General features: G+C 36.8%; 1 protein-coding gene and 1 pseudogene across 5 annotated transcripts in view; one reads left to right on the forward strand and one right to left on the reverse strand.

Annotated features, from left to right (window-relative positions):
• The window catches only part of PIK3CB (phosphatidylinositol-4,5-bisphosphate 3-kinase catalytic subunit beta), a 293,706-nt gene that overhangs the window by 122,910 nt on the left and 147,319 nt on the right, over positions 1-23,477 (reverse strand). For all 5 annotated transcript variants that reach the window (XM_077130242.1, XM_077130240.1, XM_077130243.1 and 2 more), the window contains one exon: positions 15,558-15,783. In XM_077130242.1, coding sequence (XP_076986357.1) covers positions 15,558-15,783 — 226 coding nt within the window. The remainder of the gene's footprint in view (positions 1-15,557; positions 15,784-23,477) is intronic.
• LOC143658085 (non-POU domain-containing octamer-binding protein-like) lies at positions 12,564-14,409 on the forward strand (annotated as a pseudogene).

A 23,477-nucleotide genomic window follows, 5' to 3' on the forward strand; every position in this document is an offset into this window, starting at 1 on the left:
GAATATGAAAATGTTTCAAATAATGTATAAACGGTAACCTAAAACTCAATTATTTAAATAATCTAAAACACAGTAAACAAATTTTATAAATTAAACTTTCGCTTTATTGTGATTTTAACAATGCTTACGGTATATTATATTAATTCAAAAAAAATCCCATAAACATAAAAGTATATATACATTTTTAACCTCCATTAATTTTCACCTATCAGAATGGCAAACATTTTAATGTCTAATGTCTGTGTTGGCTGGGGCAGATAGAAAAAAAGGTGTCCTTGTTTAGTTTAATGAGAAAGGACAATCTGGAAGCATTAATTAGAACTTTTAATATATTCAATCCCTTTGACCTTGGAATGCCACCACTAGGAATTTCAACCTGAGAGACAATATACAAACAATGGCCAGACCACATGAGACAACACAACTTTGGCCAACAACCTCTGCAGCAACCGGTCCAAGAAACCAAACCACAACCTCTGCAGCTATCAAATTAAAACAGTCAAGATGCAGTTAGTGAATGCCAGCTTCCCTATTTTCTGCACCTGCTTCCAATTCGACCAGAAAATACAAAATATGCTCCCTAAATCGAACAACAGGATTCCCAGCTTCTAGTAAGCCCACCTCCCGAATCCCCATACCAATAACCTCCAAAGAGACATACACCTGAAATCTTCCTTTTCTTTCCCACTATAAAGCTTTCTCATTCCCCTGCCTGCTGTTGAGTTTCTGCCAAAAGCAAACTCCTTTATTATGTAGCAAGCTCTGAATAATTAGCGTCTGTTCTCATTTGGGTGGTCTCTGCCTATTTCTATATACCTACAGATAAACTGCACAAATATATCATATCAGTACAAGAATGTTCAAATATGTCTTACTGTGTTAAGAGCCCCAGATATATTAAAAGACAAAAACAACGGCAGAATTGGTCGGGTAAGAGCTTTTCTATGCAAATTTAACACAAATAACATATGTAAATGTTATTTGTAAACATTTTTTTTTAAGTAAAAGATACTTGTGATGACAGTATTTACAGTATTTCAGTGTGGGAAGAGAGACAAGGTGAGGCAAACTATTACTTTCTTTTTACATAAAGCCAATCTATACTATACTACGTGAATGCATACTATCTGAATCTATACTTTTTGAATATATAAGCATATCAACAAAGGTAGTCTAGACCCTTGAGGATTGGTGGATTATTTACATTGTCTTACTGCTACTTTTATGTATTAAAAACAATAACATTTCAGAAATAAATATTAGAATAAATTTGTAATAGTAAATATACAAAACAACGTTTTTAAGTTACAAAACACAGCAAAGGGGAAATCTTGAGGGTACAATATGATTTCCTACATAGTTCTATCTTGGAATAAAATTACATTTACTCTAAATCAACTATGAATGGACTGTAATTTAGGCAGACCATCAGAAGCATTTTAGACCTTCTTCCCCACTACTGGTCATACTTTCTATTCATAGATAATAGGTATTATGGATAAGAAAAGGGAAATGAGTACCCACGAATATATACATTTGAAAGTCAAACTTCTTACTTCCCTTTACCTACTATAATGTCATATCTAATCAATCAACTGTCTCTCAAAGCTGCTTATTTCTCTCAGTTTCTGCAAACATTAGCCTAATCCTCGCATCATCATCCGTCCCCTAGATTTCTACCTGGTCTTCACTAATTTATGTACTCCTGGTCTTAATTCCTCCACTCATTCTTCATTTTACAACCTGAATAATCTTTCTAAAATGCAGATCCCTCTGAACACAAACCCTTTAATGGCCCCCAAGTGCTGCTAGGAGTAAGCCTCTACTCCTTATTTGGCCTGGAAGTCTCTGCACGCTTTGGCCATGGTTGCTTCTCTGGTCTTCCAGCTTGCCTTATCTGTCTCCCTAAATACAACCATAATGAAGTTCTTTTATTCCTTAAATGAGTGACCCTTCACACATGCCATCCCATTCTGCTTCCTTCCTCCAACCTCTTTTTTCTGGGGGGTGGGGGGTGTTCATGGTCCAGGAATTGAACCTGCGTCTCCCGCATGGAAGGTATAGCATTCTACCACTGAATCCTCCAACTTCTTTTATTTGACAAACTCAAGATCAACATTAAAGGATTAGTTTAGCTGTAGGTAGCCTAAGATACTATCCCTGACTCACTCTGTTGATTTCAGTGACCCTCCTTGACTTATCACATAACTTCGCACACTGCATTGTAACTGTCTATTTACTGATCCATAATACTCATTGAACCATGAGCTATGAGCAGAAAAGAACACATCAACCAAGTTCACTGCTTAGTCTCAACTACGAGCATTTAACATATATTGTTGAATTACACTTACTAATGTTTTGATAATGTTTTTCAATATATTATAAGCAAGGGACTCTGTTCACACAACTGTCAAAATCACCTACAAAACCTAGACTTCTCTAATTCATCCCAGACTCATTGAATCCCAATCTCTGGGAATGTGCTTTTAAGGAAATCGATGGAGCCTGAATTTAGGAACACAGTATAGAGAGCTCTTAAAAAGAAAAGCTTTGTCAAAAAGAACAAGAATTTAGGCTAATTTCCTTTAAACCAAGTTAATTTCCTACATATCTTCTGGGAAAAAAAACTTAATAGCAAAGCTTACATTTTGTTTAAGTTAAGACTACTGTATACTTTACACCAAATAAATTTTTTGACACTAAAAGTATTGAAAAGACCTAAGTGACCAATTTCTTCATATTGTTAAATCATCCAGATTATATATTTCCATCACTTAAAGTTATACAACAGCATTAGATAAGCCAGGCAAAATGAGAAAGCCTTCAAATACTTCTTTCAGGATGCTGACAAAATCCTCTGATCAAGATTCTACTAATAGAAGTCTGTGGATGTCAATGCAGGGTGACGTGTAAGCTTACTAAAGAAAATAATCAGAATCCAAACAGTAGCTCTGTAAAAAATTATCTGGAATAAGCATACAAAATATAATGATCACAAAACATCATTTTTCAGGAAAAGGTATTTCTAGTTGGATCAGGACAGTTATGTCTGTAAAGGTTCTACTGTTTTCCTGGGAGAGGAGGAGCAAACTTGTTCCTGAAAGCTAAACTGAAGTAACTGTTTTCCCAGAAGGTATGACCTCATCAAGCCCTGGTTCTAGACGTCACATACATATCAGTAATTGCACAAACTGACTTGTTTGATATTTAAAATGAAAATTCATTGTAAAATACTAAAACAAGACTTACTCAGCTTCCTAAATAAATGTTAACATATAAATCTGTTAGCATATAATCATAATGCAAGCTTTCCTAGACATGCTGAAGATCTAAAGTACAATTAATAAACAGGTAAGAACTTATAACTTGCTTAATTTAATGAAGTAAAATGACTGTGATCATTCAAAGTTCAGAGAATATTAGAGAATATTGATTTAAAAAAATGTTATGAATAGGCCTTATCATAATATATAAAAACTGGCACACTGCTTACAGAAAGAGAAATTCAATTCTAATATACACCAGACTCCTATGCAGTAGTCGGATAGAGGTAGGGTTCTTGCACAAAAAACAGGATGTCCAGTTCAATTTGAATTTTCAATAAATGACAATACTTTAGTATAAATATGCCTCATGCAATATTTGGATCTCCTGTAATTTTATTTGCTAAATCTGGCAAGTCCAAATCGAGGTAACTGGGGTAATTACATCCATATGTTTTGGAGGACAAGGAAAGAAGAGAGATAAGTGATCTGAGCTTTGAAGATGTGGTAAAGCTCAAATAAATACCTACATCCTAAAGAAACTTAGTTCTCTCTATGGTGTTAACCTTTTGGATTGTCACATATTTTAGCTACCCTCACAATCAATGTAGTTCTGGTCTGCTTCCTTCCATCCGCATAAAAACAGACAAAAGCTATATATTTTCATCCGTAGAAAAAAACACTTAGAAGGAAATACTACAAAGTATTATCAGTGGGTGATACTCTTGTTCTGAGTGATGAAACTAAATGTGTTTTATTATTATTATTCTTTACACTCTTCCATATTCCTCAATTTCCTATCAGTATGTATACAAAACAAAGACTTTTTGTAAAGGATAAGAACTGAAAATCTATAAATCTGTAGCCCTAGAAAATAGAAAAGAGAACTTTATACTGTGGCCATTAATATAAGAAAAAAATGTGTAGGATATAGTCGATTACTGGAAAAAAATATATTGCCAATAATAAAGTAGCCATCCTCTGAAGTAACTGAAATATTTCTAAATACCAGGGTGTCATGTAGTAAACCAAAAAGATCTAGTCTAATGTACTCAGAGGAAGGAGTCTAGTCTCGCAGTGTAATCATTAGCTAGGCTGAATTACTATACATCAAAGAAATGGTTTAAAGTAGATGGTACTATACTATCCTCTCAAATAGTGAATTCGATCAAAACAAGCAGCCAATTCAGATCTAAAAACCTGACCTGGATTTTTTTTTGGTTTTATATTTAAACTTCCAACCCTCTTCAGTAACTCTTTATAGCTCTAATTCAGGGAGATTCTTTTCTAAGCCAGGACACCAATATACCAATGGCCCCGAGACATCTAGGATTCCCAAAGTAAAAAAGGCACCTCCACGCTCTTGATTCTGTTACTCACAATTCTCAATGGAATTAATTCAAAAGGAGTAAGATGGACATGATATATCTTGGGTCCTCTACAAAAATAACTTTTACTTACACAGAATTTTATATAGAAAGTAAAATTAGTCAGCAATATGAGTTATCTGTGGAATCATATCAATCAAAGTCCTGGTTGAATATAAGTTGTGTTCATACTGTAGGAGCAGTTCATAAGAAAATAAAGATTTCTCTCTTAAGAAAGGGCTTTTCGATACTTCCTGGAAGATGGCGGCTTGGTAAGACGCACGGATCTTAGTTTCTTCTCCAGGACACCTACTAGGGGAGTAGAAACGATACAGAAAGCGCCCAAAGCCACAACAGAGATAAAAAAGACAGCGTACCCCATCCTGGAACGGCTGGCTGGCTGAGAGAAGCAGCTCGGGTGAGATCGCCGAGGCGCGCGGGCCTTACCGGGCGGGGTGGCAAGCGGCCGGAGTTACTCCCTTCCCCCTTCCCGGGCCGGCTGGGAGAATTGGAGAGGTGGTCCCCTGAAACCAAGGCGACTGGCGCCCACACCACGCGCAGCCCCCGGACCAACTGAGAGAATTGGATCGGAAACCCCCAGGCCGCGGAGAACGGTGACCCCGTGACTCCCGGGGAACGTGCACTCTCTCGGGCGGGCCGCTGCCGCTGGCGCCCTCCCGCCACGCTTGTTGCCCAGGGCCGACTAGGAAATTCGGACGGGCTCTTTCCCAGGCTGTGGCGACCAGCAACCCTCCCTGCGTTCGGACCCCGGGCCGGCTCAAGCCGCTTCGGCTAGCGAACCCCCAGGACGGCGAGAGTTTTCCAAAGTTTAAGGTCCCACAGCACCTTTTACTGGTGGGACCCGCAGACAAACGTGTGCCACGAGCGCCACCTACTGGGCAGGATAAGAAAAACAGAACCCAGAGATTTCACAGAAAAATATTACAACCTTGCTGGGTCCAACACCAAGAGAAATCTGAATAAATGCCCAGACGCCAGCAGCAGAAGATAACTGTCCACGCTCAAAAGATTGAGAATATGGCTCAGTCAAAGGAACAAACCAATAGCTCAAATGAGACACAAGAGCTGAGACAACTAATGCTGAATATACGAACAGAAATGGAAAACCTCTTCAAAAATGAAATCGATAAATTGAGGGAGGACATGAAGAGGACATGGGCTGAACATAAAGAAGAAATAGAAAAACTGAAAAAACAAATCGCAGAACTTATGGAAGTGAAGGATAAAGTAGCAAACATAGAAAAAATAATGGATAGTTACAATGATAGATTTAAAGAGACAGAAGATAGAATTAGTGATTTGGAGGATGGAACATCTGAATTCCAAAAAGAAACAGAAACTATAGGGAAAAGAATGGAAAAATTTGAACAGGGTATCAGGGAACTCAAGGACAATAGGAACCGCACAAATATACGTGTTGTGGGTGTCCCAGAAGGAGAAGAGAAGGGAAAAGGAGGAGAAAAACTAATGGAAGAAATTATCACTGAAAATTTCCCAACTCTTATGAAAGACCTAAAATTACAGATCCAAGAAGTGCAGCGCACCCCAAAGAGATTAGACCCAAATAGGTGTTCTCCAAGACACTTACTAGTTAGAATGTCAGAGGTCAAAGAGAAAGAGAGGATCTTGAAAGCAGCAAGAGAAAAACAATCCATTACATACAAGGGAAACTCAATAAGACTTTGTGTAGATTTCTCAGCAGAAACCATGGAAGCTGGAAGACAGTGGGATGATATATTTAAAATACTAAAAGAGAAAAACTGCCAACCAAGACTTCTATATCCAGCAAAATTATCCTTCAAAAATGAGGGAGAAATTAAAACATTCTCAGACAAAAAGTCACTGAAAGAATTTGTGACCAAGAGACCAGCTCTGCAAGAAATACTAAAGGGAGCACTAGAGTCAGATACAAAAAGACAGAAGAGAGAGATATGGAAAAGAGTGTAGAAAGAAGGAAAATCAGATATGATATATATAATAGAAAAGGCAAAATGTTAGAGGAAAATATTATCCAAACAGTAATAACACTAAATGTCAATGGACTGAATTCCCCAATCAAAAGACATAGATTGGCAGAATGGATTAAAAAACAGGATCCTTCTATATGCTGTCTACAGGACACACATCTTAGACCCAAAGATAAACATAGGTTGAAAGTGAAAGGTTGGGAAAAGATATTTCATGCAAATAACAACCAGAAAAGAGCAGGAGTGGCTATACTAATATCCAACAAATTAGACTTCAAATGTAAAACAGTTAAAAGAGACAAAGAAGGACACTATATACTAATAAAAGGAACAATTAAACAAGAAGACATAACAATCATAAATATTTATGCACCGAATCAGAATGCCCCAAAATACGTGAGGAATATACTGCAAACACTGAAAAGGGAAATAGACTCATATACCATAATAGTGGGAGACTTCAACTCACCACTCTCATCAAGGGACAGAACATCTAGACAGAGGATCAACAAAGAAATAGAGAATCTGAATATTACTATAAATGAACTAGACTTAATAGACATTTATAGGACATTACATCCCACAACAGCAGGATACACCTTTTTCTCAAGTGCTCATGGATCATTCTCAAAGATAGACCATATGCTGGGTCACAAAACAAGTCTTAACAAATTTAAAAAGATTGAAATCTTACACAACACTTTCTCGGACCATAAAGGAATGATGTTGGAAATCAATAATAGGCAGAGTGCCAGAAAATTCACAAATACGTGGAGGCTCAACAACACACTCCTAAACAACGACTGGGTCAAAGAAGAAATTGCAAGAGAAATTAGCAAATACCTCGAGGCGAATGAAAATGAAAACACAACATATCAAAACTTATGGGACGCAGCAAAGGCAGTGCTAAGAGGGAAATTTATTGCTCTAAATGCCTATATCAGAAAAGAAGAAAAGGCAAAAATTCAGGAATTAACTATCCATTTGGAAGAACTGGAGAAAGAACAGCAAGCTAACCCCAAAGCAAGCAAAAGGAAAGAAATAACAAAGATTAGAGCACAAATAAATGAAATTGAAAACATGAAAACAATAGAGAAAATCAATAAGGCCAGAAGTTGGTTCTATGAGAAAATCAATAAGATTGATGGGCCCTTAGCAAGATTGACAAAAAGAAGAAGAGAGAGGATGCAAATAAATAAGATCAGAAATGGAAGAGGAGACATAACTACTGACCTCACAGAAATAAAGGAGGTAATAACAGGATACTATGAACAACTTTACGCTAATAAATACAACAATTTAGAGGAAATGGACGGGTTCCTGGAAAGACATGAACAACCAACTTTGACTCAAGAAGACATAGATGACCTCAACAAACCAATCACAAGTAAAGAAATTGAATTAGTCATTCAAAAGCTTCCTAAAAAGAAAAGTCCAGGACCAGATGGCTTCACATGTGAATTCTACCAAACGTTCCAGAAAGAATTAGTACCAATTCTCTTCAAACTCTTCAAAAAAATCGAAGTGGAGGGAAAACTACCTAATTCATTCTATGAAGCCAACATCACCCTCATACCAAAACCAGGCAAAGATATTACAAAAAAAGAAAACTACAGACCAATCTCTCTAATGAATACAGATGCAAAAATCCTCAATAAAATTCTAGCAAATCGTATCCAACAACACATTAAAAGAATTATACATCATGACCAAGTAGGATTCATCCCAGGTATGCAAGGATGGTTCAACATAAGAAAATCAATTAATGTAATACACCATATCAACAAATCAAAGCAGAAAAATCACATGATCATCTCAATTGATGCAGAGAAGGCATTCGACAAGATTCAACATCCTTTCCTGTTGAAAACACTTCAAAAGATAGGAATACAAGGGAACTTCCTTAAAATGATAGAGGAAATATATGAAAAACCCACAGCTAATATCATCCTCAATGGGGAAAAATTGAAAACTTTCCCCCTAAGATCAGGAACAAGACAAGGATGTCCACTATCACCACTATTATTCAACATTGTGTTGGAGGTTCTAGTCAGAGCAATTAGACAAGAAAAAGAAATACAAGGCATCAAAATTGGAAAGGAAGAAGTAAAACTATCACTGTTTGCAGACGATATGATACTATACGTCGAAAACCCGGAAAAATCCACAACAAAACTACTAGAGCTAATAAATGAGTACAGCAAAGTAGCAGGTTACAAGATCAACATTCAAAAATCTGTAGCATTTCTATACACTAGTAATGAACAAGCTGAGGGGGAAATCAAGAAACGAATCCCATTTACAATTGCAACTAAAAGAATAAAATACCTAGGAATAAATTTAACTAAAGAGACAAAAAACCTATATAAAGAAAACTACAAAAAACTGCTAAAAGAAATCACAGAAGACCTAAATAGATGGAAGGGCATACCGTGTTCATGGATTGGAAGACTAAATATAGTTAAGATGTCAATCCTACCTAAATTGATTTACAGATTCAATGCAATACCAATCAAAATCCCAACAACTTATTTTTCAGAAATAGAAAAACCAATAAGCAAATTTATCTGGAAGGGCAGGGTGCCCCGAATTGCTAAAAACATCTTGAGGAAAAAAAACGAAGCTGGAGGTCTCGCGCTGCCTGACTTTAAGGCATATTATGAAGCCACAGTGGTCAAAACAGCATGGTATTGGCATAAAGATAGATATATCGACCAATGGAATCGAATAGAGTGCTCAGATATAGACCCTCTCATCTATGGACATTTGATCTTTGATAAGGCAGTCAAGCCAACTCACCTGGGACAGAGCAATCTCTTCAATAAATGGTGCCTAGAGAACTGGATATCCATATGCAAAAGAATGAAAGAAGACCCATCTCTCACACCCTATACAAAAGTTAACTCAAAATGGATCAAAGATCTAAACATTAGGTCTAAGACCATAAAACAGTTAGAGGAAAATGTAGGGAGATATCTTATGGATCTTACAACTGGAGACGGTTTTATGGACCTTAAACCTAAAGCAAGAGCACTGAAGAAGGAAATAAATAAATGGGAACTCCTCAAAATTAAACACTTTTGTGCATCAAAGAACTTCATCAAGAAAGTAGAAAGACAGCCTTCACAATGGGAGACAATATTTGGAAATGATATATCAGATAAAGGTCTAGTATCCAGAATTTATAAAGAGATTGTTCATCTCAACAACAAAAAGACAGCCAACCCAATTACAAAATGGGAAAAAGACTTGAACAGACACCTCTCAGAAGAGGAAATACGGATGGCCAAGAGGCACATGAAGAGATGCTCAATGTCCCTGGCCATTAGAGAAATGCAAATCAAAACCACAATGAGATATCATCTCACACCCACCAGAATGGCCATTATCAACAAAACAGAAAATGACAAGTGCTGGAGAGGATGTATTATTCAACACAATGTTGAATAATAGTGGTGATAGTGGACATCCTTGTCTTGTTCCTGATCTTAGGGGGAAAGTTTTCAATTTTTCCCCATTGAGGATGATATTAGCTGTGGGTTTTTCATATATTTCCTCTATCATTTTAAGGAGGCACACTTATCCACTGTTGGTGGGAATGTCAAAGGGTGCAACCACTGTGGAAGGAAGTTTGGCGGTTCCTCAAAAAGCTGAATATAGAATTGCCATACGACCCAGCAATACCATTGCTAGGTATCTACTCAAAGGACTTAAGGGCAAAGACACAAACGGACATTTGCACACCAATGTTTATAGCAGCATTATTTACAATTGCAAAGAGATGGAAACAGCCAAAATCTCCATCAACAGAAGAGTGGCTAAACAAACTGTGGTATATACATACGATGGAATATTATGCAGCTTTAAGACAAGATAAACTTATGAACCATGTAATAACATGGATGGACCTAGAGAATATTATGCTGAGTGAATCCAGCCAAAAACTAAAGGACAAATACTGTATGGTCCCACTGATGTGAACGGACATTCGAGAATAAACTTGAAATATGTCATTGGTAACAGAGTTCAGCAGGAGTTAGAAACAGGGTAAGACAATGGGTAATTGAAGCTGAAGGGATACAGACTGTGCAACAGGACTAGATACAAAAACTCAAAAATGGACAGCACAATAATACCTAATTGTAAAGTAATCATGTTAAAACACTGAATGAAGCTGCATCTGAGCTATAGGTTTTTGTTTTGTTTTGTTTTGTTTTGATTTTACTATTATTACTTTTATTTTTTTCTCTATATTAACATTCTATATCTTTTTCGGTTATGTTGCTAGTTCTTCTAAACCAATGCAAATGTACTAAGAAATGATGATCATGCATCTATGTGATGATGTTAAGAATTAATGATTGCATGTGTAGAATGGTATGATCTCTAAATGTTGGGTTAATTTCTTTTTTTCCGTTAATTAAAAAAAAAAAAAAAAGAGAAGGGATAATTGGAGATGAAGGGATACAGACTGTACAACGGGACTGGATATAAAAACTCAGAAATGGACAGCACAATACTACCCAATTGTAATGCAATTATGTTAAAACACTGAATGAAGCTGCATGTGAGGTATAGGTTTTTTGTTTTTGTTTTTTTTGTTTTTTTTTCTTTCTATTATTGTTTTAATTCTTATTCTGTTGTCTTTTTATTTCTTTTTCTAAATTGATGCAAATGTACTAAGAAATGATGAATATGCAACTATGTGATGTTATTAAGAATTACTGATTGTACATGTAGATTGGAATATTTCTAATTGTTTTGTTAATTCTTTTTTTAATTAATAAAAAAACAACAACAACAACAACAAAAAAAAAAAAAAAAAAAGAAAGGGCTTTTCAAACTCTGAGGTAAATCAATAGCTTTTTTTCTTTTTCTATCAAAGCCCAGTACATTTATAAAATAAAAGCATATCACTTGCCTTTTTGTTGCTCAAAATCTGAGATAAAGTAACAACCTTTTTTCTTTTTCTGTCAAAAGACCAATAGATGGGGACTCTGTCTGTCTGTCTGTCTCTCTCTCTCTCTCTCTCAGCCCAACTTTGCAAGTGAAATTATTACCTTCATCTCTACGTGGGATGGGGCATCCAAGGGTGACAGTTTTCCTGGCGACGTGGGACATGACTCCCAAGGATGAGCCCGACTCACAAGGATGAGCCTGACCCTGGCACTGTGGGATTGACAATGCCTTCCTGACCAAAATGGGGGAAAGAATCTGAAAAAATAAGGTATCAATGGCTGAGAGAGTTCAAATAGAGTCAAGATGACTCTGGAGGCTACTCTTATACACGCTTCAGTTCGATAGTGCTATTTATCATAGTTTGCCAAATCCAAGCAAAATCATTTCTGCCGACCCTAAAGAACACCTAAGGCTTTATCTGAGATTCAACAAAAATCCCATGTACTATAGTTACTTCCCAGAAGTCTACAACCTCTAGACGGGTCCTTGGATCAGATAAGTCCTGAAACCCAGAGGGGCCAGCCTTTCAGACCATCAACTAGTTTCATTCCCCTAACCCATACTATTGATAGCCCCATTCAACATAAAAAACTTAGACTGGACATAGCCTAAATGCCCTAACGATCTGGAGAAAGATCAAAGATGATGGTGGAGCTGTTCAGAGGCAGCAGGGTTTAACAAACAAGTATGAGTGCTGAACCATTATACTGATATTCCTTTCAGTCTGCAGTGCCCAGAAGCAGCCAGAAGGAAAAACCTGAAAGTGTGGAACCATAACCCCAGTTCTACAAGTAATTGTTGTATTGTATTTTGAAATTTTTTACTTTTTTGAAACCTATATTTTTCACAATTAAAAAAAAACTTTTTTTAATCACTTGTTACTGTTACTGTGAAGAGAGAACAGTCTGAGAAATTCAGGTTAGTGGGAACTGAGAGGCACATGCTGCCTCTTCCAATTGAAGGTGAAGTACAGCAATGAGAACAATGAAACCTTTAACGTGGAGAAGCAAAACGATACTTCCAAGGAAGGCTCATCAGCATCGCTGCGCCTGCCATCAACAGCAGCAGCAGCAGCAGCCACCACCACTACCATCAATACCTGTAAATGGGCACCAGACCAGCAGCCAAAACGGAAGCTTGACTATTGGCCTGAAGAATTTTAGGAACCAGAAAGCAGACCTGCACCCAAAATAGCTGTCTCTTTATGAGCAATCTTCCTCCTGATATCACTGAGGAGGAAATGAGGAAGCTATTTGAAAAATATGAGAAAGCAGGCAAGGTCTTTGTTCATAAGGATGAAGAAGGCTTTGGCTTCATCTGCTTAGAAACATGAACCCTGACAGAGTTCGAGAAAATGGAGCTGGACAACACACCACACTATGCTGGTTTGTCCTAGTCCAATCTTGGACGGGCAGACTTATAGTATGGTGGGGGAGTCTTTTTGATTAAGTTGTTTTCATGGAAGTGTGATCCACCAATCTGTGGGTGGGACCTGTTGATTAGGCAGTTTCCACCGAGATGTATCTCTACCCATTCAAGGTGTGTCTTAACCTGCTTACTGGAGTCCTTCAAGAGGGAACCATTTTGGAAAAATCTCAAAGCCAAAAAAGACAGAGTACTTTGGAGATGCAGAAAGAAAATGTCCCCGGGGAAGTCTGAAAGCAGAAGCAAAAGGACCAGCAGATGACAGCCACGTGCCTTCCCAGCTAACAGAAGTGCTCCAGATGCTATCAGCCTCTCTCTAGTCTTTCTCTGCCTTAGTTTGGACATTGTTATAGCCTTAGAACTATAAACCTATAATATAATGAATTCCTGTTATAAAAACCAACCCATTTCTGGTATATTGCATTCCAGCAGCACTAGCAAACTAAAACACATACCACGGAAAGCAGCTACATAGTGCATCCCTTACAGTCAGGAACCTTCTTCAGCATATGTCCAATGAACTGCTAGAAGAGGTCTTTTCTGTATTTTGTCAAATGGAGAGGGTTGTAGTCACTGTGGATGATTGGGGAAGACCCTCAGAAAAAGGCACTGTTGAGTTCTCAGGGAAGCCACATGCTCAAAAAGCTCTAGCAGGAGCAGTAAAAGCTCCTTCCTGTTAACCACATTTCCTTGACCTGTGACTATGGAGCCCATGACTCATGGATGATGAAAAGGGACTTCCAAAGAAGCTGATTATAAAGAACCAGCGATTTCAAAGGAGCCTCTGAGAACAGTCACGCAGATTTACACAGCCTGGCTCTTTTGCATGTGAGTATACCACGCACTAGAAGTCATTCACTGAGATGGAGAAGCAGCAGTAGGACCAAGTAGATGGCAACAAGGAAGCTCAGGAGAACCTGGGAATGCAGATGGAAGCTACTTGCCTTGAGTACAAGATCATGCTAATCACGCAGGATTTGATGAAACGCCAAGAAAAACTTTGAAGGAGGAAAAGCTGTACAACCAAGAGGTGCAAAAACAAAAGCAACTGGAGAGCTGAAACAGAAACAGGAGGAAATTATGCAGTGACAGCAGGAAGGATTCAAGAGAACCTTCTCTGATGCAAAAGAGCAGGAAATACAGATGGGCCAGAAGGCCACGGGTGGTACTGTGAGCATAAACAACAGAGGTGCTATGCTCCCTGTTTCTTTGCCAGCTGGTACCCAGCTCTTCCAAGACCAGCATCTATGATGACAAATGGAAACTTGAGATTGGCCCTACAACTGAATGCTTTGGCCAAGCTGCCAAAATGGAAGGAACTGGGATAATTAGTGGAACCCCTCTTGCATACAATCACTCAGCTCCTGGCGCTAATTGGATCCAAATGAGCATCACAGATACTAATAAAGGTGCAGTGTCTAGCTTCCCAAAACCCTTAAAAGAAGGACCCTTTATGGAATATCCAGAGTGTTAGAGATTCCTCTCAATAGTTAGGTTTTCACTTTCTGTATTACTCTAAGAGGACATAGGGGAATGGAAGGAAGGTAGTATTTAATAAATCAGTTCAAAGTGATGTATTATTTAATAAATCAATTCTGTATGGTGGATTCCTGAAGTCTCAAACATTATTGATGTTGAAAGCCTGGGATAATCATAGCAAAAATGGATCCAATTAGAGTCCCATTAACCTTGATCATTCCATTCTTTGTCTATCCTGTCCTGTTTGCTTTCTTATACTCACATTCCTTGTCTCCAACCTGAGAATGCCACATATACCACAAATAAACAAAAAAAAATCACCCTATGACCTTAACCCCACTGTTTTATTTACTCCCAGCTCAGAATTCAGGCAAAGGTCAACAGAGATCGTGGGCAGCCATATGTACACTTTTATTATATCTTATATATTAGCCTCTCATGTCCTAAAGAAAACATTTTCTTATAGATTTTCATTTTTACTGTATCTTTTAAAATATCATATATTAACTCACATCCATCTTTCTCTTGGGAGAGGAATGCCAAGGAATGACCCTTTTTGTATCTATGATGTTGCTGTTCACAGCTTTTCTCAATAGGCTTAGTACAATCTTGGGAAGAGGGTTGCTGTATGCTGAAGGTCTGAAAGTAGCTCTTAGCCTTGCCTAACCTAGGTAGGTATGCTGTGCATTTTTTTAACTGGTATATCATGTTTGATATATATTTAATATCTTAAATTTGGAGTTTTTCTGAGAAATGGAACCGTAAAGTAGCATCAACTTATTTAAAGATATTTTAACCCTGTAAAAAAATCACTATAAGAGAAAAAGACACCTAAAACATAAGCTCTTGGCTGTTGTAGCAATATCACATTGCTACAGGAGTTTCTAAACACTCACATTCAATTTCAGTGCTTATCTTATTACAGACTAGAAACGATTTACAGACTGGAATCAATCACAAAGCATTGGTCCATAGACCAAACTTTGAGAAGAAATAACTCAAAATATACTTATTAAATATGTGTACAAATGACAAGACATACTAAGAGTTCATATGAAGAATTTTTAAATTACCTTTTCCTATAAGGACTCCAATTTTTGAGTCTAATTTTTCCCCTGGATCACAACTTCTTGTCACTAGTTTGAGAACTGGAAGAAAAGGTCTGACATCACAGAGTCTTCTTGTTTCATCTTCTAGTTCCTCATACACAGCAGTTTGATTCACACATGCAAACATATAGGAGTCAATTTCCATAAGGAGGTTACACATTGGGTAATTGTGAACTTGTTTCCATAACATCTGTAGGAAAAAATGATAAAACATTTTCTGGAATAGAAATCATTGCTCAAGGATACAAAGACATATCTATAAAGATGTTTACTAAAGCACTGTTTATAAAAATTAAAAACTGTAGAAAAAACAAACATCCAGCAATAAGGAACTGGTGAAATGAATTACAGAATATTATAGAATTGTAAATGTAAAGTAGAAATGCATTCTGACATGGAAAACTATCCAAGAAATAAAGAGTATATATATTATGAACCCATTTTTTAAAGTAATATAATGGTATAAGACACAAAAAATGCATTTTTGTATGCTGAAAAAAGCATTTTTATAACCAAATTTATTAAAAGTAAATTATCTATGAAGAGTAATAATCAAGGCTACCTAAAGCAATTTACATATTCAGCATAATTTAAATCAACATCCCAACAGCCTTCTCTGAAGAAATGGGAGGCTACTGAACAAATTCATATTGAAGGACCAAGGGACCCATCTAGAAAAAGAAGAACAAAGTTGGAGGACTCACACTTCCTGACTTCAAAACTTAATTATAAAAAATCAAAGCTCACCTGAAAGGATACAGACTGTACAATGGGACTGGATATAAAAACTCAGAAATGGACAGCACAATACTACCCAATTGTAATGCAATTATGTTAAAACACTGAATGAAGCTGCATGTGAGGTATAGGTTTTTTGTTTTTGTTTTTGTTTTTGTTTTTCTTTCTATTACTGTTTTAATTCTTATTCTGTTGTCTTTTTATTTCTTTTTCTAAATCGATGCAAATGTACTAAGAAATGATGAATATGCAACTATGTGATGTTATTAAGAATTACTGATTGTACATGTAGATTGGAATGATTTCTAATTGTTTTGTTAATTCTTTTTTTAATTAATAAAAAAAAAAAATCAAAGCTCACAACTACAGCCAACTGATTTTTGGCACGGGTAGCAAGTCCACTCAATGGGGTAACAGCGTCTTCAATAAATGGTACTGAGAAAACTGGATATCCACACATAGAAGAATGAAAGTAGACTCCTAACTCACATCATATACAAAAGTTAACTCAAAATGGATCAAATATCTAAATATAAAAGGTAAAACTATATTTAAAAAAAAAACATCAGAAAACAAAGGGGAATATTTTCAGGGCCCTGGATGTATTCTTAGATTCTGCATTAAAAGCACAAGCAGCATATTCCTGCAAAGGAAAGTCTAAGCCTACTGATAATTATGCCTAAGACTCAACCCTGGAGACTCTTTTGTTGCTCAGATGTAACCTCTCTCTATAAGTCAATTCAGCAGGTGACCTCACTGCCCACCCCACCCCCCACTATAGGGGAAATGATTCCCAGGGGTGTAAATCTCCCTGTCAACATGGGGCCTGATTCCCAGAGCCAGGACCCAGCATCATGGGAATGAGAAGGTCCTGCTGACCAAAAGGGGGAAGAGAGAAATAAGGCAAAATAAAATTTCAGTGACTGGGAGATTTCAAACAGTCGGGAGGTTATCCTGGAGGTTATTCTTATGCACTGCATAGATATCCCTTTTTAGTTTATGGTTTATTGGAGTGGCTAGAGGGAAATATCTGAAACTGTCTTGATTCTTGAAGAAGGCTGTATAACTATACAGCTTTTACAATGTGACTGTGAACGTAGATTAAAACACAATAGGTCAATGAGAGGGAAGAGTAAGGGGTACAGGATATATAAGAGTTCTTTTTTTTCTTTCTACTTCTTTTTTGGGACTGATGGAATGTTCAAAAATTTATCACAATGAAGAATACACAAGTATGTGATGATATTGCAAGCAACTGATCGTATTATGGTTGGACTGTACATGTGTGGATATTTCTCGATTAAAAAAAAAAAAAGCGCAAGCAACAACCAAAGGAAAAAAAAACAGATGAAATGGACATCATCAAAATTTAAAATGTCCTTTTGCATCAAAGGACATTATCAAGAAAGTAAAAAGACAATCAATAGAATGGGATAATATATTTGAAAACCATTTATCTATCTGATTAAGGCTTGACAGCCAAAATATACAAAAAACTTCTCTAACTCAACAACAAAAAGGCAAGTAATCCTATTTAAAAGTAGGGAAACAGTGGGACATGACTCCCAGGGGTGTAAATCTCCCTGGAAATATGGGACAGAAATACAGGATGAGCCAGGATCCAGCGTCAAGAGACTGAGAAAGCCTTCTTGACCAAAAGGGAGAAGAGAAAAATAAGACAAAATAAAATTTCAGTGGCTGAGAGATTTCAAACAGTTGAGAGGTTAACCTAGAGGTTATTCTTATGCATTATAAAGAAATCCCTTTTTAGTTTATGGTGTATTGGAGTGGCTAGAGGGAAGTACCTCAAACTGTTGAGTTGTATTCCAGTAGCATTGTTTCTTGAAGATAACTGTATAATGATATAACTTTTACAATTTGTGTGATTGTGAAAACCCCGCATCTGATGCTTCTTTTATCTAGGGAATGGACAGAAAACTATGGATGAAAAATAAACAAATAATAGGGGGGACAAAGGTTAAAATAAATTGGGTAGATGGAAATACTAGCAGTGAGAGGGAGAGGTAAATGGTATGGCATAATTGAGCTTTAACTTTTTATTTCTTTTTCTGGAGTGATGCTAAAAATGATCATGGTGATGTATACACAACTATGTGATCATATTGTGAGTCACTGACCATACATCACATATGGAATGCATGTATGTTAAGATTTATCAATAAAAACATTTTTTTTTAATGGGCAAAGTATTTGGATAGACATTTCTCCAAAGACAATATACAAATGGCCAATGAACATATGAAAAGATGCTCATAGAGGCTGCAGGGAACTGACTGAAAATGTAGAGCTGTGTTCCAGTAGCCACGTTTCTTGATGATTGAATAATGATATAGCTTTCACAATGGGACTGTGTGATTGTGAAAACCTTGTGTCTGATGCTCCTTTTATCTACCTTGCCAACAGACAAGTAGAACATATGGAATAAAAATAAATAATAGGGGGAACAAGTGTTAAAATAAATTTAGTTTGAAATGCTAGTGATCAATGAAAGCAAGGGGTAAGGGGTATGGTATGTATAATCTTTTCTTTTTCTGTTTTCATTTTATTTCTTTTTCTGTTGTCTTTTTATTTCTTTTTCTGAATTGATGCAAATGTTCTAAGAAATGATGATTATGCAACTATACGATGATATTGTGAATTACTGATTATATGTAAAATGGAATGATCACATGTTAATGTTTTTGTTTGTTAAATATTTTTTAATTAATAAATAAATACATTTTAAAAAAAGATGCTCATAATCATTAGTAATCAAGGAAATGCAAATGTAAACCACAATGAGATACCATTTCATACCCACTAGAATGAACACTATTTAAAATAATAATAACACACTGGAGAGAGGATATGGAGAAATAAGAATCTTCGTAAACTTTTAAAAAATATTTTTATTGAGATATCTTCACATACTATACGGTCCATCCAAAGTACACATTGGTGGCTCACAATATTATCACATAGTTGGGTATTCTTCACTATGACCATTTTAGAACATTTGCATCACTCCAGATAAAGAAAGAAAAAGACAAAAGAAAGAAACCATACATCCATACCCCTTGCCCCTCTTTCATTGACCACTAGTATTGCAATCTACCTTATTTTTCACCCCTTATGCCCCTCCTATTATTTATTTATTTTTTTGTCCTTATTATTTTACTCATCTGTCCATACTCTGGATAAAGGGAATGTAAGCCACAAGGTTTTCACAATCACACAGTTTCAGTGTTAATACAACTGTCTTCAAGAATCAAGGCTACTAAAATACAGTTCAACGTTTCACATACTTCCAACTAGCCACTCCAATATACTATAAACTAAAAATGAATATCTATATATTGCATAAGAATAACCTCCAGGATAACGACTCTGTTTGAAATCTCTCAGCCACTGAAACTTTATTTTGTCTCATTTTTCTCTTCCCTCTTTTGGTCAAGAAGGCTTTCTCAGTCCCATAATGCGGGATCCTGGCTCATCCCCAGGAGTCATGCCCTACACTGCCACAGAGATTTACACCCCTGGGAGTCATGTCCTATGTGGGAGGGAGGGCAGCGAGTTCACTTGCTGAGTTGGCTGAGAGGCCAAATTTAGGCAACAAAAGAAGTTCTCTGGGGTAACTCTTAGGCATAATTATAAGGCGGCTTAGCTTCTCCTTTGCAGGAGTAAGTTTCATAGGGATGAGTCCTAAGATTGAAGGCTCAGTGTATTAAATTGGTTGTCCCCAATGTTTGTGAGAATATCAGGAATTTCTCAAGTGGGGAAATTATTATTTTCTCCTTTCTCCTCAGTTCCTCCAGGGGCATTTGCAGATACTTCTTTATTCTCTGCTCAAATTACTCTGGGATGTATCAGGGCACATCATACATTTTTAGTGGGAATTTAAAATGGTGAAGCTACTGTGGAAAAGTTTAGTGGTTCCTCAGAAAGTTCAGTATGAAATTACCATATGAATGACATGGCAATGCTACTTCTAGGTATATACCTCAAAGAAATGAAAGCAAGAATTTGAACACATATTTGTACATCAATGTTCGGAGCCATATTATTCACAATGGGCGGAATCAACACACATGGACATGAACAGATGAACAGATTTTAAGAATCTAGTATATACATTAATGGAATATTTTTCTGCCAATAAAGGAATAAAGTTCTTTAGCTACATGCTACAACAAAGATGAAATTTGATGACATCATGTTGAGTGAAATAAGCCAGACACAAAAGGATAAATATTATATGATACCATTTATATCACATAAATAGAAGATACAAACTCAGAGATAGAAATTAGACCACAAGTTACTAGGGAGTGGGAAGAGGGAAATGGGGAGTCAATGCATAATGGGTGTAAAGCCTCGCTTTGGGGTGGTGGGAAAGTTTCAGAAATGGATGGTGGTGATGGTAACACAGCAATGTGAGTATGACTGCTACTGAACTGTACGCTTGGAAGTGGTGGAGATGGGAAAGGTCACATTATATATAAGTTACCACGATTAGAAAAAGAGAGAGAGAAACTAGAGAAACAATGACAAATGCAACAAATGATCCTGAACTGAATCTAATAATGGGGGAGAAAATACCCAGAAGGACATTATTGGAATATATGAACAAATTGGAAAATAGACTATATATTTTGTATCAATGTTAAGTTTCTTGCATTTGATAATTATATTTAATGTGGTTACATAGTGAATGCTTTGTTCTTAGGAAACATACATGAAGTATTTAGTACGGGAGCATGAGGCATGCAACCCACTGTCACTTATTTAGAGGATCAACAGACGATTGCTAGTTAGACAAACAGACAGAAAGAATAATATAACAAAGTGGCAAAATGTTAAAAGTTGGTGTGCTCGTTTGAAAGGAAGTATGCCCCCTAAGAAAAGCCATGTTTTAATATAAATCCCATTTCATAAAGGTAGAATAATTCCTATTCAATACTGTATATTTGAAACTGTAATGAGATCATCTCCCTGGATGATGTGATTTAGTCAAGAGTGGTTGTTAAAGTGGATTAAGGGACGACATGTCTCCACCCATTTGGGTGAGTCTTGATTGGTTTATCGGAGTTCTATAAAAGAAGAAATATTCTGGAGAATGAGAGATTCAGAGACAGCAGAGACTGTTGCAGCACCATGGAGCAGAGAGTCCACCAGCCAGTGACCTTTGGAGATGAAGAAGGAAAACGCCTCCTGGGGAGCTTCATGAAACTGGAAGCCAGGAGAGAAAGCTAACAGATGACGCCATGTTCGCCATGTGCCTTCTCACTTGAGAAAGAAAACCTGAAGTTCATCGGCCTTCTTGAACCAAGGTATCTTTCCCTGGATGCCTTTGATTGGACATTTCTATAGACTTGTTTTAATTGGGACATTTTCTTGGCCTTAGAACTGTAAACTAGCAGCTTATTAAATTCCCCTTGTTAAAAGCCGTTCCGTTTCTGGTATATTGCATTCCGGCAGCTAGCAAACTAAAACAGGTGGCAAACCTGGGTATCTGGCAGGGAGTATATTTAGAGTTCTGTGTATTTTATCTGCATGATTTTTTAACTTTGCTGTGAGAAATTATTCCAAAATATAAATAAAGAATCAATGATGACTCCCACATTTAACATTTCTATAAACATTATTTCTAACCAGAAAAAATAAAAATGCTAAAATCTATAATCATCACACTCATACATGACATTATCTTTGCCTTGTGTTCTTTTCTATTCAGCAGAATATCTTTCCACAAACCAATGCTGCCCTGTCAGGATGAGCACAGTCGCCATTTCCTCATCTCTTCCCTGTCTCCTGTATGAGATAATGTAAAGGAAGGCCACCACACAAATGCAACGTGGGGATTATATATTTTGACTGCAGCCAGTACAAAGGAGAAGGGCTGGAAATAACAGATTTGGGGTAAAAACCTTGATCAATCCTCAGATTCATTCTGAGAAAACAATTAGGGATAATAGCCCAGCCTCCGACAGAGCCAGAGGCACCCACACTGGTCACTGGTAACTATAAAGTAGGTACTCTGCACTGATATGGCACCTTAAACTATTTTCTTTTTTTTTTTTTTTCTTCACAGATCATGGAGTTTTAGAAATCCCAGGCGTTCTAGATGAAAACACTTGGAAAAGAGTAATGAGGTTTATCCAAAGTCAAGAACTTTAAAAAGGTTTCATAACTACTTTTTTCTAAAAAAAAAAAATCATGATCCCTGATTTCCATATTAGATTGAGCTATCTGAAAAGCATAAAAAACAAAGATTAAAAAGAAAAATAATTTTAGTTGTATGCACTGGTCTCTACAAATCAATAGCACCCATCAATTTAACTAAAAAAGTAATCCAACTAGGCAGGAGAGCATTATTTTGTACAAGAATTTGCTTCCAAATGAGGACCTTCCATTCATTACTCCTCCACTCAAATTCACCATTAAAAGTGTGTGGGTTGGGGGCGGGCCGCGGTGGCTCAGCGGGCAAAGTGCTTGCCTGCTATGCCGGAGGACCTCGGTTCGATTCCCGGCCCCAGCCCATGTAACAAAAACGGAGAAACAGAATACAATAAAACAAGAAAATGTTTAAAAAAAATGTTTCCCTTTCTTCCTTCCTTCCTTCCTTCTCTCTGTCTTTCCTTAAAAAAAAAAAAAAAAAAAAAAGTGTGTGGGTTGGGGAAATTCAAGGGTAGTTCAGTGGTAGAATTCTCACCCGCCATGCAGGAGACCTGGGTTTGATTCCTGATCCATGCACTTCCCAAAAAATGAACAAACATGCAAAACAAACAAAAATTCAACAAATGGTACTGCAATAACGGATACTTACATGGAAAAATAATAAAATGTAACCCCACCATACAGCATAAAAAAAAAGTGTTTGAATTGGGGCTAAGGGAGGAGAGAAGAGAAAAAGAGGGGAAGGAAAGAAAGAGACAAGAAACCAACCAATAATCACAGGATGAAAGACTTGTGACAAGGTCAAAAATAAATGCAAAGATTTATCATGAAATAAAGCTTTCTTTGACAATATTAAATTCCTTTAATAACCTGAGTAAAGATTTCAAACAAGATAACAAACCAATTGTCCTTAATTCGGCTATCACATGCAGATTAAAAATACATTAAAGTAGGAGTGAGGACGAGTAT

Source organism: Tamandua tetradactyla, chromosome 15, assembly GCF_023851605.1.
Source record: "Tamandua tetradactyla isolate mTamTet1 chromosome 15, mTamTet1.pri, whole genome shotgun sequence".
NCBI lineage: Eukaryota > Metazoa > Chordata > Mammalia > Pilosa > Myrmecophagidae > Tamandua > Tamandua tetradactyla.